General features: G+C 49.4%; 1 protein-coding gene across 1 annotated transcript in view; it reads right to left on the bottom strand.

Annotated features, from left to right (window-relative positions):
• The window catches only part of MYO18B (myosin XVIIIB), a 250,800-nt gene that overhangs the window by 204,352 nt on the left and 29,699 nt on the right, over window positions 1–16,749 (bottom strand). The window contains exon 12 of the mRNA XM_059409906.1: window positions 7,853–7,997. Coding sequence (XP_059265889.1) covers window positions 7,853–7,997 — 145 coding nt within the window. The remainder of the gene's footprint in view (window positions 1–7,852; window positions 7,998–16,749) is intronic.

Genomic DNA, 16,749 nt, shown 5'->3' with positions numbered 1-16,749 from the left:
TGGGGCTGACTTGTTACACAGCACAGTAACCTGGCCAGCCCCCAAGAGAGCAAGAGATGGAGTCCTTGCTTTGATGTGAGCCCACCTGCTCTGAGCACTGCCCTTGCACTGCCCTTGGCCCTCAGGAACTTCTGCTGAGCCGTGGAGAGAGCACTAGACTGTGAGTCCACACCTGGATTCTGGTTCAGAACATGCTGTTCATTAGCCCAGATGGCCCATTGCACACCCTTGGCGAGGAGCATCCTCTTAAAGGCTCGTGTCCTTCATCCACCAAAGGGGCTCTCGCCTACCACCCAGCCCACCTTGAGGGCCAGCTTTAATGCCAGCGGAGACCGCCGAGCAACCAAGATACTTAGCACTGAGAAGGAAGTCCCAGCTCGCTGAATGCTTCCCATGTGCCACACACCCACAGACCCAGAAGCTGAGACCAGAGAGGGGATATCACTCTGCACAAGTTAAATCCCATAGCCAGGAGGTGGGGAGGCCTGGATTCAAAGCCAGGGCCCTGCTTCTCCCTTTCCCCTCTCTCTGTCCTTATCAAGTGAGCTCCAGAGAGCATCCATTTGCTGCCACACGAAGCCCACAGGCACTGGCTAATTGTTGTATGGGCCACTTTTTGCCAAAGGGAAGAAACAGGAGGTTGGATGAATGGTTTCCTGATGGCTCCTGAGGGATGGCCCAGGCCGGGAGCCTCGGTTAACGGCAAACCAACCATGATGTCGAATCACCCACGGTTTTCTGCCTGCCAGGTGGAGCCAGCCCCCAAGCGTCCTCCCGCTGCCTACCCAAGGGACCATTCTGGGACAGCAAGTCTGAGAGACAGAAGGGAGGCGGAGATGCTGTGCAGAGCGGGGGAGATCCGCAGTCCCTCTTCCCCCAGAAGATGCATCTCCTAAGACCCAACAGCCAGCTGGGGCTGACCTCTGCAAAGAAGTCACTTGATAATGAACCAAGCAAGCCAGGAGCTACCTTGCCTGTCCATGGGAGGTGGCCCAGAGTCAGGCCATTATTAGCACTGCCACCTCGAGGGAGCCCCCAGACAGCTCTAGACCATCCTTTCCCCCTCCTCCCCTCCCCTCCTCCTCCCTCCTCCGAGGCTTAGGCAGGTTCCATAACTTGGCCAAGGTCACACCTCACTGATAAAAGGCTAAGCTGAAATCCAAATCAGAACTGGCTGATGGCAAAACTCCCGTGTCCTTTCCCCTCCACATCCTGGGGGAAGGCAAGCCTCTGACTTCCAGGCTGTCCAGGGCATAGCTGATGACAGGGGAGTCCCCAGCTCCCCTCCACAACCCCCTAGGCAGCCAGCCCCTTGGGATAAAGGCCACGGCAGAGGCCAACAGGACCGCGAAGGGGGTGGGGGAGAGGCATGGTGGGAGAGCTCTGCAGGAGATCAGGGGGCCCGAGGGGGCCTGAGGCGACTTCAGGAAGAACAGGATATGATCCTCCCCACAAAGGAGGAGGCTCAGGGCAGCCCCGAGGGTGATGCCGGGCGTGTGTGATGTAGGTGCTGAAGGCTCAAACAAACCAGAAGCCATGAGCACACTGGGACCCCACGGTGATCTGAGGGCCTGGGGCCCCGTCAGCCTGAGACCATCCACACGTGCTCAGTGACCTTTCATGGGGCCACCAGGTCTGGGGGCTGTAGCACGGGCTTGGCCCCTGGGATAAATACACCTTTGGTCTTTGTCCCCAGTCACTGGCACACGACTCCTAAGACCCTTGGCATCTCTGAAGGGAGAAGGGTCTTTTGCACACTAATGAATGGCTGGGGTTTGGTTGGGGTGGGGGTGGGGGGGGTTCTCCATAGCTTCAGGACAAGAGCTGGTCATCAGGAAGACCAAGGCATGATTAGAAATTTAGAACTTTAAGCCTTGACCCTGGACCTCCGAGGAGGGGAGAGGGGCTAGAGGCTGAGTAATCAATCATCAGTAGCCAAAGACTTCATCAATCATGCCTAAATAATAAAACCGCCGTAAAACCCCTAAACTAACACATTGAGGAGCTGGGGGTGGGGGAAAGCGTGTAGGGGAGGGGAGCCCCTCCCCCATGCCTTGCCCATTTGGCTGTTCCTGCTTTGTATCCTTTATAATAAAGAGATACGTGTAAGTAAAGGGCCTTCCAGGGCTCTGTGAGCTTCTCTGGCAAATTATCAAATCTGAGGGGGTGGTGGGAGGTCCCCAACTTTATAGCAGGTCGGTCAGAAGTACAGATGGCCCAAATATATGGTCCGGGTCTGAGGTCAGGCAGGCCTATGGGACTAAGCCCTTAACCTATGGGGTCTGCACAGACTCCAGCATCTGCATTGAATTCGATTGAATCGTAGGACACCCCATTGATGATTGATGTCTGGAGAATCAGAGTATCAGCTGGCCTAAGGAAAACCCCACACATTTGGTGTCAGAAGCAATTCAGAGAGTCTTGCTGAGAAAGTGACCCCACCAGCCCTCTGGGAGCCTGTGAGGACAGAGACAGCAGTGCACGGGGCAAGAGAGGCAGGACATGTGGTCCCCGAGTTTGGGCCCAGAGCTTGGACAGACCTGGGTCCAAATGCCACCTCTGACTTTAGTGGTGTACACTGGGGGATCGGGACAAAGCTCTAGCCAGCCTCAGTTTCCCCATCTGTAAGATGGGTATCGTAATGGACCTCTCTCTTCCCAGGCTGTTATTCTAAGGTGGCAGTGACCCTGTCTAGAAGCTCTCAGCCCAGAGCCTAGAAAAAACAAATCGGTTCTGCATTAGCAGATGACCCTCACAGCCCATTGCAAAGGTGAGGGAGGCAGAGGGAGATTTGCAGGAGACCGGCCGGCTGAGCCTCCAAGCCTTGCCCTGGAACATACTCACTGTGCAATGTCTCTTTCTCTGAGAAAAAAGAGTTCTTCTCTGAGAAAAACTCTTTGTCTGAGTCTCTGTTCTTTACTCCATCAGAGGGAGAGGCATGACGATGAACACTTCTAGGCCCACACTTCACGAGCCAAGTCCTGTGCCCCACACTTTTGGGCACCAACTCAATCCTGACAATGAGCCCGTGAGCCGGGGGCTGCTATTGACTCCATTTTACAGAGCGAAAACTGAGGCTTGGGGAGCACCCAGCAGGCTAATTCTGACTCCTGCCAGCGGCGCTGTTGGTCCTCACCAGATTTCCGCATGAATAGGGTCTAATCAAGAGGCACGATCGAGGTAGCCGTGCTTCTGAAACGGCCAAACACTAAACTGATATTCGTGGTGGCTGTTGTCATTGCCCTAACAGTTCAAAAACCCCAAGTCCGGTTATGAGCCCTAAAATGTCCCCACAGGGACTGATACCGGTTTTTAAAAAATAAGATCAGGGCTCTCAAAATAAGGAAGCCAGGCGCCCTGGGAGGAGATCATCATTTTAGTGGGAAAAAAAAAAAAAAAACCCTGATTAATGGAAATGATTCTTAATATATTTCAAAATGATCTGTTATGACACAAAGCAAAGACATTTATATATGACTTTGAAATTCTTAATAGCTGATTTTAGAGCAACCTATTATGAAATCTTCCAGAACAGAATATATAGTAAGTAAATCATCGGGCAGCCCTCCCAGGCAGACTGATGGCAGCTCCTCTTAAAATAATTTATAAGGTGGGGAGGGGTGGGGGGAGGCTGGAAGAAATTATTGCCATAATCATGTATTAATAAAATATTTATATGTGTGACTTTCCCTTTTTATCGTTACAGGCAGCTCCAGGTATGGGCCAGGTCCCTGAGCCCACATCAGAGGGGGCGTCCCACATGCCCCAAGGGGAGAAACCCTATGGACAAATTCCTCTTGTGACCGGTCAGTGGGCCAGGGGACTCTGTTAGCCTCTGCTTTGTGGCATTGGAGATTGACAGGGGAAACCGGAAGGCGGGTCCCACCCATCTGCAGGCCTTGCCAAGTGCTGGGGTGGGGGAGGGGGGTATTCTGTGTCAGCTCAGTGCATCAAAAAGGCAACCCACTGGGCCACCTGAGGAGAGCCACCTACACTGGCATGAATAACAAAATCCTAGACTCATCTTCTACGGAAGGATAGCCTTGAACCAGCCGCTACTGATGACCAAGCCAGCATCCCTTGCCTGGTCCATCCCAGAGCTGCCATCCTGTAGATGTCCCTGGTCTGGCACTGTGGATCCTTCTCCATGCCTCTCTGCTGTTTCTGTCTACAGGCACGCACTCAGCTCGAGCGTGGGACAGATAGGAAGTGCGGGTGTTAATGTCTCCAAGAAGAAATCTTCAACCAGAGAAGCAAGAAGTGGTGGGTAAATATCCCGGCTCCCTTGTCTCCTGGGTAATGCAACTGGGAACCATGTTTCTCAGAGTCACCCCGAGGTCCCCAGTGGAACTGGGTTCTGACTACCCAAGGGTGATGCACTCACTAAAGTATCTCCTGCCTTCCCTTCCCTGACTCCCTCCCGTACTGCTGATACCCTCCCAGAAGGACATGTGCACCCACATCTTTGTCTCGGGGTCTGCTTAAGAGGACCCAGTCCAGGTCAGCCTCCTCTCCCATATTCCATTTGATCTTCCCACCAGCTGCATTCTGTGCGCATTGAAAGAGGGTTCCACCGAAGCTCAGACTATTCTGATATTCAGTCCCAGTTCATTGCACCAAGAGCCTCAGCTTTCCCTTCTGTAAAATAGGATTGCTTCCTTCAACTCATCCCAAGCCCACGGATGTCCCGACTCTGAACCTTCAGGGCTTTCCTGCTCTGATCTCTGCATTCCCACCCTCTACTCAGTCAATGCACAAAGCTAGCTGATGGTCCCGGTTAGAAAGCCTCATGTCTGCTAATAAGATGATAAATTCACAAGAAGGCACCCCTTTGTCACAGCCCCTCATATCCCTCCCTCTGCTGGGTCTGGGCACAAAGTGGATGTTGGCCCTTTTTGGGGATGGGGATGTGTTATGAGCTGAATTATGTCCTCCCCAAATCCATATGTTAAAATACTAAGGCCTAGGACTTCAAATTGTGACTTTATTCATTGATTGAGGCTTTAACATGATAATTAAGGTAAAATGAGGTCCCTGTGGAACTAGAGCGTATCATGCTTAGCGAAATAAGTCAAGCAGAGAAAGACAACTATCATATGATCTCCCTGATATGAGGAAGTGGTGATGCAACATGGAGGCTTAAGTGGGTAGAAGAATAAATGAAACAAGATGGGATTGGGAGGGAGACAAACCATAAGTGACTCTTAATCTCACAAAACAAACTGAGGGTTGCCGGGGGGAGGGGGTTTGGGAGAAGGGGGTGGGATTATGGACATTGGGGAGGGTATGTGATTTGGTGAGTGCTGTGAAGTGTGTAAACCTGGTGATTCACAGACCTGTACCCCTGGGGATAAAAATATATGTTTATAAAAATAAAAAAATTAAAAAAAAAAAAATGAGGTCCCTGGCGTGAGCCCTAATCCAATGCGACCGGTGTCCTAATCAGAAGAGGAGATCGGGGCAGAGGTGCCAACGCGAGTGGAGGGCCAGTCACTGCGGGAGGGTGACCTCTGCAGCTCAGGACAGAGGCCTCAGGAGAAACCAACCTGCTGGCAGCTTGACCTGGAACTTCCAGCCCCAGGACTGTCAGAAAACAAATTCGCCAGATTAAGAACCTCGAATCTGGCTCAATGGCAGAATGTCACATCTGATAAAACTATGACCAGAGACAGAGGTGACTTGATTAAGGCCACACATCAAGTCAGAGGTAGGGCCAGATTCCTAATATCCTCTCTCTGCCATGGTTGGGTCCAAGGGAGATGGGCACTTTGGAGGCATGAAGCTCCCCAGTAGCTGTGATCTTCCATGGGGTGGTGTAGGATAGGGATTGGCCAGCTTCTTCTGTAAAGGGCTATATAATAGTAATTATCTGAGCTTTGCAGGCAACACCATCCTTCTCTCAAATTCTCAACTTTTCCATTGTGGCAAGAACATAGCCATAGACATGTAGATGAAGGGGTATGACCGTGTTCTGATGAAACTTTAATTTATGGATCCTATAATCTGAATAACATAAAATTTTCACACATTCCCAACTATTACAGATAGAAAGATAGGTAAATAGATAGATACTCATCTAATTGAAATAACTACTTTTAGATTATGGCTGTCCAAAAGCAGACAGTGGACTAGATTTAGCCCCATAAGCCATAGTTGGCCGACCCTTCCTGGAGACAAAGCCAATTATAGGGGTAGAGATTTTACTAAGAGCTCTGCAGGGAAAGAAAGGCAGCTCAGGTTGGAGATGCAGCCATGTTCTCACACCATGGTGTGTCTGACTCACATTGGTCTTGGTGACAAGGGAGCTGAGAGTGAGACACTAGAGTCCCATGAGCAAAATCGTAGTGATGCCCCAGCACCCAATGTGTTGAGCGTGGCCCACAACTCATTTTTGGAAAGGCAGGTGGCATTTGATTTTTCACCTTTGCGTCAAGCATGTATGTCCCTGGTTTGGGCCACTGGGACGATCCCTACCTTACTTATTTCTGACTCAGCTTAACTTCTAGAAATTTCCAAAATCAAATCGGTGGACCAGTATATGCAGCTCACATGTATGAGAATCAAAAGAATGAAGCCCAAGTCTCAGGAGGGTGGGGATGGCTAGAATGATGTGCCAGCCTATTCCAGAAGTCTGTTGCCCACAGGCAAATGACCCAGAATGTCAGCCAGAGTCAGCACACAGCCCCAGAGGACAGACCTCAATTCACATGCTTTCATTCAACAAGTAAATCCCAACTCTGGGCCCCAGGGAAGTCACTCCCTACTAGAAAGAGCTAGACAAAAACACAATCACAATACAAGTCACCATGACTCTCATGAAGGCAAGAACAACACTGCTCTTGATCCTCACTGTCTCCCCAGGACCCTTTACAGTGCTAAAAGACACCAGATAAATTGGTAAGGGAAGTGAGGAGCCTTGAATGCCAGGTCAAGGAATTTTACCTGAGTTAGCAGGCAAGGGAGAGCCTCGGGAGGATTCTAAACAGGGGAATGGAAAATAGGCCTATGTTTTTTAGAAAAGAACCCAAAGATCACAATGAAGATAGACTGAGGGAGGAAAGTAGACATTAACAATGAGACTACTGCAACTGTCCAGGCAAAAGAAGAAGAAGAAGAAGAAGAAGAAGAAGAAGAAAAGACTGGCAAAGAGTAAGAATAGAGAAACAAGGACAGAAATGCTGTCACAGAGATCCTCTACAGGGCAAGGTGAATAATGGTCTGCTAGGGAGGGGTGAGGGCAAGAGGAAAGACCTGAACAACTTGGAAAACCAAGCTGAAGTAGGGATGATCAGTAAACAGATGATTCAGGGCAGGGAGCAGACTCAGGAGGAGAAGGATGGCTGGGTGAGCTTCAGCACATAAGGTGGAGAAGCATCTCCAAAATGTCTAGGTAGAAACACAGCACCCTTCTTGCTTAGACTCAGCTATCTCTCAGGTGTTCTAGAGTTTCTTTGCTCAATGCAGTGGCCGCTAGTTACATATGACTATTTAAATTCATGTTAATGAAAATGTAATGCGATGAAACATTCCAGCCCTCAGTTGCATTAGCTGCATGTCAGGGGCTCAATAGCCACAGGCAGCTCAGGGTTGGTTCTGGACTGCACAGCTGGAGAACATCTCCATCACCACAGAAAGTTCTAGAAAGAACAATGCTGGTCTACGAGGTTTCCTTGGAAAACCTAGCCCCATTTCCATCTCACCGTGCCTGGTCCCACAGTCTCCCAGAGTACAGTCCTAGAGACACAAAGATGACAGATGGGTCCTGTCCCACCTCATGGAGTGAAGGGCCTTGTCAGGCGCCTGCCAACACAGACAGCTGGCGGCGCAGGTGAGCTCGGCAGGAAGCACGTACCTTTGCAGGCCCCCGCTGCGCCGAGGTGGTAGATGGCTGCCAACACCCGCCAAATGGCTCGCTGCTCACCCTCCGAGATGTCCAGCGTCTCCATGGCGCAGCGGAGCTGGGCAAAGGCAGCCTCCGCCTTCTGCTTGTCTTCAGGCTGAGGAAGGAAGGGAGAGAGGAAGAGGCCATGAGGGTAGAGAAAAGGCGAAGCTCCAACTCAGGGCTCGCAGTTGGGGGAACATGTGATTGCTTTATTAGCACAGTAAATCACCCACAATTAGGCTGTGCCAAAATGACACTCAGGGCTCCGAATGCAGAGAAAGTTCTAGAAATTGCTTCTATCTGACTTTGGAGTGCACTGTCATTTTTATTCATCCATGTGTTCGTTCGAGAGATGTTTTGTTGTTTGGGGTTCTGCTTGGTACTGGGCTCTGAGGATGCAAAGCCGAAGAGAGCCCAGGACTTGACTTGGAAGGCTTCTCAAGGGAGCAGTGAAAGGAGACCTAACTGGGGTCTGGGCAGCGATGGAATCTCTGAGGCAGGAAGGCGCTGATGAATCCCACCCAAAAGCGTCATAGAGATAGTCACAGAAGGCAAAACAAACCTGAGATTGAATTTGGAAGGTGACTAGGCATCACTGACCAATTTAATGCAATAAGTCCCGACAAGCAGAGGGAATGACAGGACCGAAGGAGATCTGAGGACACAACATGGGAGTCTCTGAGTGCGGGCACAGAAGGAGGTATTTTTGGAGGTGGGACTGACAGAGAAGAGAGAGAGCTCGAGAAGCTGGTAGATGCCAGTTGGGAAGTTCTCACCCATGACATTAAGGGCTTTAAATTCCAGCCCCAACTGGCCCCCATCTGCACTCCCGCACCTGTGGCAGACATCAGTAATCGATCAAGAGCCCGCAGCAAGCCAGTGGGTCCCCGATTCTTCTCAGGACACCACTCCTTGCAGCCGACACCAACAGATCTGTCTCAGCAACTGAAGTGGAAACCGTTTGCTATCCCCAGTACAAGTGATGGGAAACTGCCCAAGATTTTTAAGCAGGAGGAAAGAGAAAGAGACATGATCAGATGTTTATGGGTTGTAGGGTGTTGTTTTTTTCTTTTTCAGATTTATGATCCCAATTATGTTTGATTGAATATTAAAATTAGTCTGAAACTCCTGCACACACCATCTGGCCAAGGAGACTCAGCCCAGAAACCTGCTGGGCTGTGAGGAAGTGAGCTGGGGACAAGAATTCTTTTGTCACTAATCCACCCGCAGATAATGAGGAACTGATTTGCACTTGGTCCTCTTACAGAGTGTGGGCAAGGAACGGTCGGCTGTTAAAGCTGGCAGGTCCTTGAAGTTTGTGTAATCCAATGCCCAGAGAGGGGAGAACACTGGCCCAAGGTCACACAGCAAATGAGTATCAGAAGATCAGAAGATGCAGAGCTAGAATCAGGCTTGTCTGATTTTCAGTCCAGGCCGCTTGTCTCCTCCATTCAAGCCACTTCTAACTAGGAAAGAAGTCTTGCAAAGATCCGCAACCAATTGGGACGGCATCAAAGCATGCAGTGACATTGAGAGATTCGCTGTGAAAATATTTCAATTAATAGCAAAAGCATGTTCCACTGATCCATCATATTTCTGGGACACCACAGGACCACAAAATCCCTAGCAACCAGGAGCTCAACCTAGCAACCACAGCTGCTCCACTGCAGCAAACGGAGGGAAGGAAGGCATCTTACCAACATGTTCTCGGTTATTTATGAGATTTCAAAGCAGCAGCGAAAGGACACCAAAAGGACAGTGGCAATACATTTATTATGGCTCCCACTGTCAGCTCTGAGCATTTGACTTTAAATTACAGGTGGACTCCATCATCCGCCACTTAGCTCATGTAAAGAGAAGGAGAAACTTTCCCTAAAGCTTAATCTGTTTCTTTTCCTCTCCCTCCCCTCCCACCCCCCACCCACTCCCTATGGTTCTGTTGCAATAGAAAATACAGAGAGACAAATGTATCTGTTTCTGATCCAAACAATTAGGATCGGGAAGATGTTTCCAGGGCCTTGAATTTCCAGGGAACCAAACACGCTGCTGGGATGTAAGCCCTCCTTGCATCCTTGCATCCCAGTCATGCACGGAGACATCAGTGAAGCTAGTGCAGTAAGTCAAGCCACAGCCCAAGCGTCTGCTCACAGGAGAAGGAGTAAACAAAGGGCCGTGTGGCCAGGGCACAATGTTGGAGAATCACTTGGCAGCAAACAAGAACGAGCTGCCCGTGGGTGTGACCGCAATCCCGAATCCCACAGACCCGGGTTGAGCCAGAGAAGCCAGATACCAAAGGCTCTGTATCCTGGGACTCCCATCTCTGCAATGTTCAAGCATGGACCAAACTAGCCTTCGGTAAGACAAGTCAGGTTGATGACTCTAGAATGAGAGGGACACACCTGCAGGCAAAGATACTTGAGGGAGTCTTTGTCAGAATGAGGCACGTTCTAGGTGTTGATCTGGGGTGTGGCTGCAGGTGTGGATAAGAATATAATCATCACTGAGTTGGAGACTAAAAATTAGTGTGTTGTATACGCTTTATGTCTCATCTCAATTCAAAAAAAAAAAAAAAAAAAATTAGGGCACCTGGGTGGCTCAGTCTGTTTAGCGTGTAGCCTTCTGCTCAGGTCATGATCCCGGAGTCCTGGGATCTAGCCCCGCGTTGGGCTCTCTGCTTAGCAAGGAGACTGCTTCTCCCTCTCCCTCTGTGTGCCACTCCCCCTGCTTGTGCTCACTCTCTCTCAAAAAAATAAATAAATAAAAGTGAAATAAAATAATGAAAAAAGAGAAAAGCCAACTCACACCATGCCCAGAGTTTATCTGAGGTAATCAAAGACTCAAGGTCAACCAAAGACTGCAGGTAATTTAGTGAGGGGAAAAAAAAAATCCAGAATGCTCTCTCTACATTAGACTGGGCTGTGCTTAGAGCACCCAAGAGAATCCTACAATGCAGAGAGAGGCCAGGTTTGGATTCGGAGGCAGACAAAGACAGATATTCCCCCAGACTCTCTGCTCCCCAACATGGTGACTTTGTCCAGATCTCCTGCCCTCGTCCTGGGGCTCAGTTTCCACCCCTGTAGAATGGAAATCGTAGCCCACCCTCCTCCCAGAGCCACTGTGAGGAGTAAATGAGTCATGTGTAAAAGCATACAGCATAGTGTCTGGCACAGAGTGGTGCCTAATAAATGCTGGCCCCCATGCACCACGGAGTATTTCCCACTGTACCTTTACCCAAGCTGTTCTGCTTTCCCAGACACCCTTCCCCCCTGCTGCCCAAGGGCAGGTCCAGCACTCCATGGAAGGTGAACCAGGCATGGCTCTGCCCTCAAGAGGCTCCCCTACGAGGGGAACAGATTTGCAAACTGAATGACAGCTGGAATGAGGGCAGGGGTGGGGGGAGGGGGCTGGGAGCCTCTGGGAAGGGTCAGAGGCTTCCTGGAAGTAGTGGCGCATGAAGCAGACAGAATGTGCTGGGGCGGGGGAGGGGTGCGCGGGGAAAGGAAGTGTCTCCAAGCAGAAGGACACCCGGGAGTGTGTGCATTGATCGAGTTGGCCTGTCTCGCTGTGCGAAGGGCAGTGGAGAGCCTCGGGGTGCATCTGGGAGCTGCTCTCTGATGGAGCCCAGGGCTACTGGAAGCCTCCCCAGCCGCCGAGGGGAAGCTGGTACGGGAGCACTGTCCTCCCTGAAGCTGGCCCTTAGAAGGAAAACACTGAACATGCACTCGATTCTCTTGCAAAAGAAACATCGGTGCCCACAGAGGTGGGTGAACCTCATAGAGAATGTGGGGTGGACAGGACCGGTGATGGCCCGGAGCCTGAATCTCCCCATAGCTGAGCCGTTCTGCCGCATGCTCAATCTGACCCATTCAAACCCACTCTGGGCACCGGGAGCCCATTTAAGGAGGGAGAAGAGGAAACATGGCTTGAGCACCTGCTACACTGTGCTGGGTACTTCTACTCTATAAGGTAGGCGTGGGTCTCTCCGACTGACAGAGGAGAAAGCTGAGGCTCAGAGAGGCCCTTGGAGCCACCCAACTGGGCAGGAGAAAATTCATTACATGCCAGAAACTCTACTGTCCCCACTGCTAGGAGCAGATGGAGGAGCTGGATATGGCTCTACCCATTCCCCAGGTGCAAACACTGAGGATAAATGACCAAAGAAGGCATGGTGGGTCGGATCCCAGAGCATGTGGCCTTCAGCCACAACACAGAATCAAGGTGACAGAGGGGGCCAGGCAATAGTGCCAGATTCGGGGTCAGGTCCAGCCCTGCTCCTGCCACTTCCAAGCTGTGTGCTGGGAGGCAAGTAACTTCACCTCTCTGAGCCTGGTTACTGCTCCTGAAAGACAGATGTGATAATAATCCCTTTGCTCAAAAGACCATTGGGAGGATTCAAGAAGGGAGGGCTCTGGGCAGAGCCCCTGGCAAGAGGACACGATCTCCCATCTTCCCATTTGGAGACCATTCCTCCACAGTTGACAACTGAGTCATAAAAATTAAATGTGCCTTGGGCCAAAGCCTGGAAGGTAACAGCCAGAAGCACACTGCTGGGAGGCAAAGATGATTATTATTATCACTGCTGCTGGGCACTTTAAAAAAAATCAGGCTAGGTTGCAGAAAAATAAATTATAGAGAAGAAGAAAATAATATGAAAGCTTTGTGATTTCAAATATGTCCTGGTACCCTGACAGATCTCAGATGAGTTCCATTTAAAAGCTGAAAGTGGCAGGAAGCAAGGGCACAGGGCAGGGACCAGGAGCTGGGAATGACAGTCAGTGAGTGAAGGCGGCCACCTGGGGCAGGAACCAGCCCACAGAGCTCAGTGTTTCTGGCCTAGGCCTTCCTCCAGCTGACAGTCCCCTGAGACTCATTCTGGGTTCTGCAGTCACACTCCACCTTCCTCTTTGTATCAGGTGCTATGAGGACCAGGAATGCTGGCCTCACTGCCCCTGGTTGACCTCACTCAGTGCACCACCAGACCAGCTCATGCTCACCTCCTCCAGGCAGCCCTCCTGGATATGCCTCTACCCCTCCCAGCCTGACCTCAGCCGACTCGCACCTCTAATTCAAGCACCTGTCATTCTGGCTTCAAATGACCTGCTACTGTGGCCATTGAGTCCTTCGCGACAGAGACCCAGCTGAGTTATCTCTCTGTTAGTGCCTGGGACACCATGAGATCAATAAATATCCATTGATGAGTCAATGTCAATGAGCTGCTGTTGGTTAGCGTCCCTGAATCAGAGCCACGGATGCTGAGGTAGACTTTACCCACCCACTGCACCAGCCCCACGGTGCTCCTAATCCCGTGTTCAAGGACCCCAGAGGCCAGGTCGGCTGAAGAAGAAGAGCCCCAAATTCTCAAAGTCCTTTCTCCGGGCTTCTCTGTGATTCCCAGCAAACCACCTCTCTCCAACCCAACCAGCTCCCAGGACACAGGCATTGGATCCAAAGAGAGACACAAGATCCCCAAATCCCCAGGAAACGTCTTTGAAGATACAGCGGGATAAATTAAATTGCAATTAATATAGTTCTGCCTACCACGGCCACAAAATTTAAAAAATTGAAAAGACGCGATTTTAGCTAAGTTGTGAGGGGGACTGCTCGTTCATTTATTCACCCAACAAACATTTATTGCTGTGTGCCCAGCTCAGTGCCAGGCCTTGTAAAATACATAAGCAGTGAAGTGAACATAGAAGACCTCCATCTTCTTGGACCTTAGGATGGTGGGGAGACAGACAATAAGCAAACAGGCAGCGTGAAACATGATAAGAGATTGTCATCAACGGGATCACACACACACACACACACACACACACATACACATGCACACACGAGCAGTGTGTGTTTGTGTGTGTCTCTCCCTGGACAGGGGCCTGGGAAGCAGGGAATAGTAATACTGGCACAAAGGCCCAGGATGGATGCACAAAGATATTTATCATCTCATTATTATATATATATAGTATATATTTTATATAGAGAGTATATTGATGTATATATATTGTGTACATACACTATATATATTTTTTTAAAGTAATCTCTACACACAACATGGGACTCAAACTCACGATCCCAATATCGAGTCAAAAACCCCACCAATGGAGCCAGACGGGTGCCCCCAAAATAAATGTTACTTTAAAGGTATAAACTAGAGGATAGAGATAAGGTCAACGAGACTAAAACAAGGTGTGGACTGCCAAGGGGCCTGGACTAGGGGCCTCATGGGTCCCTGAAGCCTTGCCCCACCCAACTGGTCCCATGTTGCTATAAAAGGTAAAAGCGAATAATAATCCAAATCATAATATGATAATACAATCTGAGTTTCCAAGTATTTGATGGACCTCCTCTCATTTAATTTGGGAGCAAGGAGGACCTTAAGACAGATTATGTCAGAGCAGAACTGATCTGAGTCCGTGGGACCAGCTAGGAGGAGGGGAAGCCTCAGCCAGGGATGAAGTGAGCTAGAGATTTGCCAGTAGAAATGCAGCACATATAGTTCAATTTGAATCTCTGATAAACGATGGGTACTGTTTTGTATATTTCCCTGTACTATCTGATAGAGCAGGAATGCTGGCTTCATTGCCCCATCCAACTTCAATCTCTAGCTCACCTCCTCCAGGCAGCCTCCAGGCCTGCCCATGCAAAATTTGGGGCATAATTATACTAAAAAAAATATTCTATGTGTGTCTGAAATTCAAATTTAACTGGTCATCCTGTAGGATATTTTTTTTTTTTTTAGTTTTACTGAGTTATAATGGACAGATACAAATTGTGTATTTTTAGATGTACAATGAGATGATTTAGTATAGGTACACATTCTGAAATGACTGCCACAATGAAGTTAGTGAAGACATCCATCACTTCACATAGTTACCATTTTTGTGTGTGGCGAGAACAATTAAGATCCACTCTCCTAGGAAATTCGACGTACGCAATAAACACTGTTATGAACTATAGTCCTCATGCTGTACATTCGGTCAGTTACAAGATGAAGTTCTGGGCATCCTGTATATTTGTGTGCTCAACCTGGCAACTTGGAGAGCTTGTACTTGGCAACTCCCATTCTTGGGGGGTATTTCCTGACCACCACATGCCCTTACTGAGATAGTACTGGGACCACCCAGCCCCAGAAAACTAGCCCAGGCTGGGATCAAAGAACAGTGAGCTTTCAGATTTTATTTTTGTTCTTAGAACACTGAGGAAAGTTTCCCTGGATACCTGCCAGGTAGCAGAGAGAGAACAAAGGAACACCCTACCAGTTTCCCTAAATCAACTGGTCTAAAGAAAACACCCCCCAGAAACACACAAAAAAAGAAATCTACTTCAAAAGCCTGCCTGACACAGATTCCCACTGTGACCCATTCCTGTGTGCAGACTGTTAACAAAAAGTCAGGCTGAGGAGAGCACACAAGGACCAGAAGCTGGAGCTCTTCTCCTCAAAAACAATCCTCTTGCACACTCAAATGGATACATCTGGCCAAAGTTCATGAACACAAATGGGAAAGCCCACTGCCGGGATAGCCTCTCGTCCGGGGCAGTCACAGTCAAGGTCTGGGGTCCTAACAGTTCCCCAATCATGGGGAGATAGGGTCTGGAAGAAAACCATACCGTGGATGCCTGTCAGCAAAATGGGGTGTTGGAGGAAGAGTGGATTAGCCCCCAGAATTTAAAGATGGAACAGCTGCATCCTCTTACTCCTACTGCAAAAATCAGCTCCATGTTAGTGGTCCTTGGGGGCGGGGGGTGGTTCCTGGACCAGCACCAGCAGCATCACCCAGGAACCTGGGAAGAATGCAGATTCCAAGGCCCTTCCCCAGACCTGCTGAATCGGTAACTCTGGAGAGTACCCAACAGTGTGTGTGTGCGTGTGTGTGTGTGTCTGTGTGTATGTGTAGATAGCTTCATTAATGTGTAATTGACAAAAGCTAAACGACTCATCCTTAGAAGGTATAATCTGACAAACTTTGATACATGTTCCCATGAAACTATCACCTTAATAAAGACAATGAACATATCCATCAATCCATCACCTCCCAAAAGTTCCTGTTTATCACCCTTTCTCCCCTCCTCCTGCCCCACGCAGTGCACAGGCAACCACTGCCCTATTTTCTGTCACTGTTGGTCCGTCCACAATTCATAGAGTTTCACATTATCTATCCTCCTCTCTGTGGTGAACTTCTATTCGATCCTCAAAACCCTATCCAATGTCCCTGTAGCTAAGAAGCCTTCTCTGACTGAGACCAAGTAGCTCTTTCAACTATCCTCTGGTGCCCACAGCATCTTGGGCAAGTCTAGCATATTCGTATCTCACACGACTGCATTAATACCCGCATCCCTCTCTCCCAATTGAGTAAAAATTCATGAATGGAGACCATAATCCCGAAGCTTAGCACAGGCCTGGCACCGGAGCTGGTGGTAGGTGTAGTGGGGGGGGGGGGGCGGCGACTCAGAAAACAATTGTAGAAATAAACAAATGAATAAAAGAATAAGCAAACAAGTCAACACCTTGTTTTTATTTTTACACAAAAGACTACCATCTCTCCAGGTCTTACTCACAGAGCATGTCTTCCAGGAAGCCGTCCCGGACTGCACCCACCCATGTGAATCACCAGTAATATCTATTAAGTGTACCAGATTGATGGATCTAGGCCAAGTCCTGTGCTCCACATTTTGTGTACATCATTTCTTTTACCCTTACCCCGACCCGATGAGGCAGATACTACTATTCACATTATTTGCCTGAAAAGGAGACAGGTGTTCAGAGAGGTTGGGTCTGAGATCATGTAGCTAATATGGGTCAGAGGCAGGGTTTGAGCCCGGAGCCTGCACGCTTACCTCTCCATATGCCACCTTCTGGCTCCCCTTACGTG

The sequence above is a fragment of the Mustela nigripes genome, chromosome 8 (assembly GCF_022355385.1).
Source record: "Mustela nigripes isolate SB6536 chromosome 8, MUSNIG.SB6536, whole genome shotgun sequence".
NCBI lineage: Eukaryota > Metazoa > Chordata > Mammalia > Carnivora > Mustelidae > Mustela > Mustela nigripes.
Note: the sequence above shows the minus strand (reverse complement) of the source record. Positions and strands in the feature narration are given on the sequence as shown.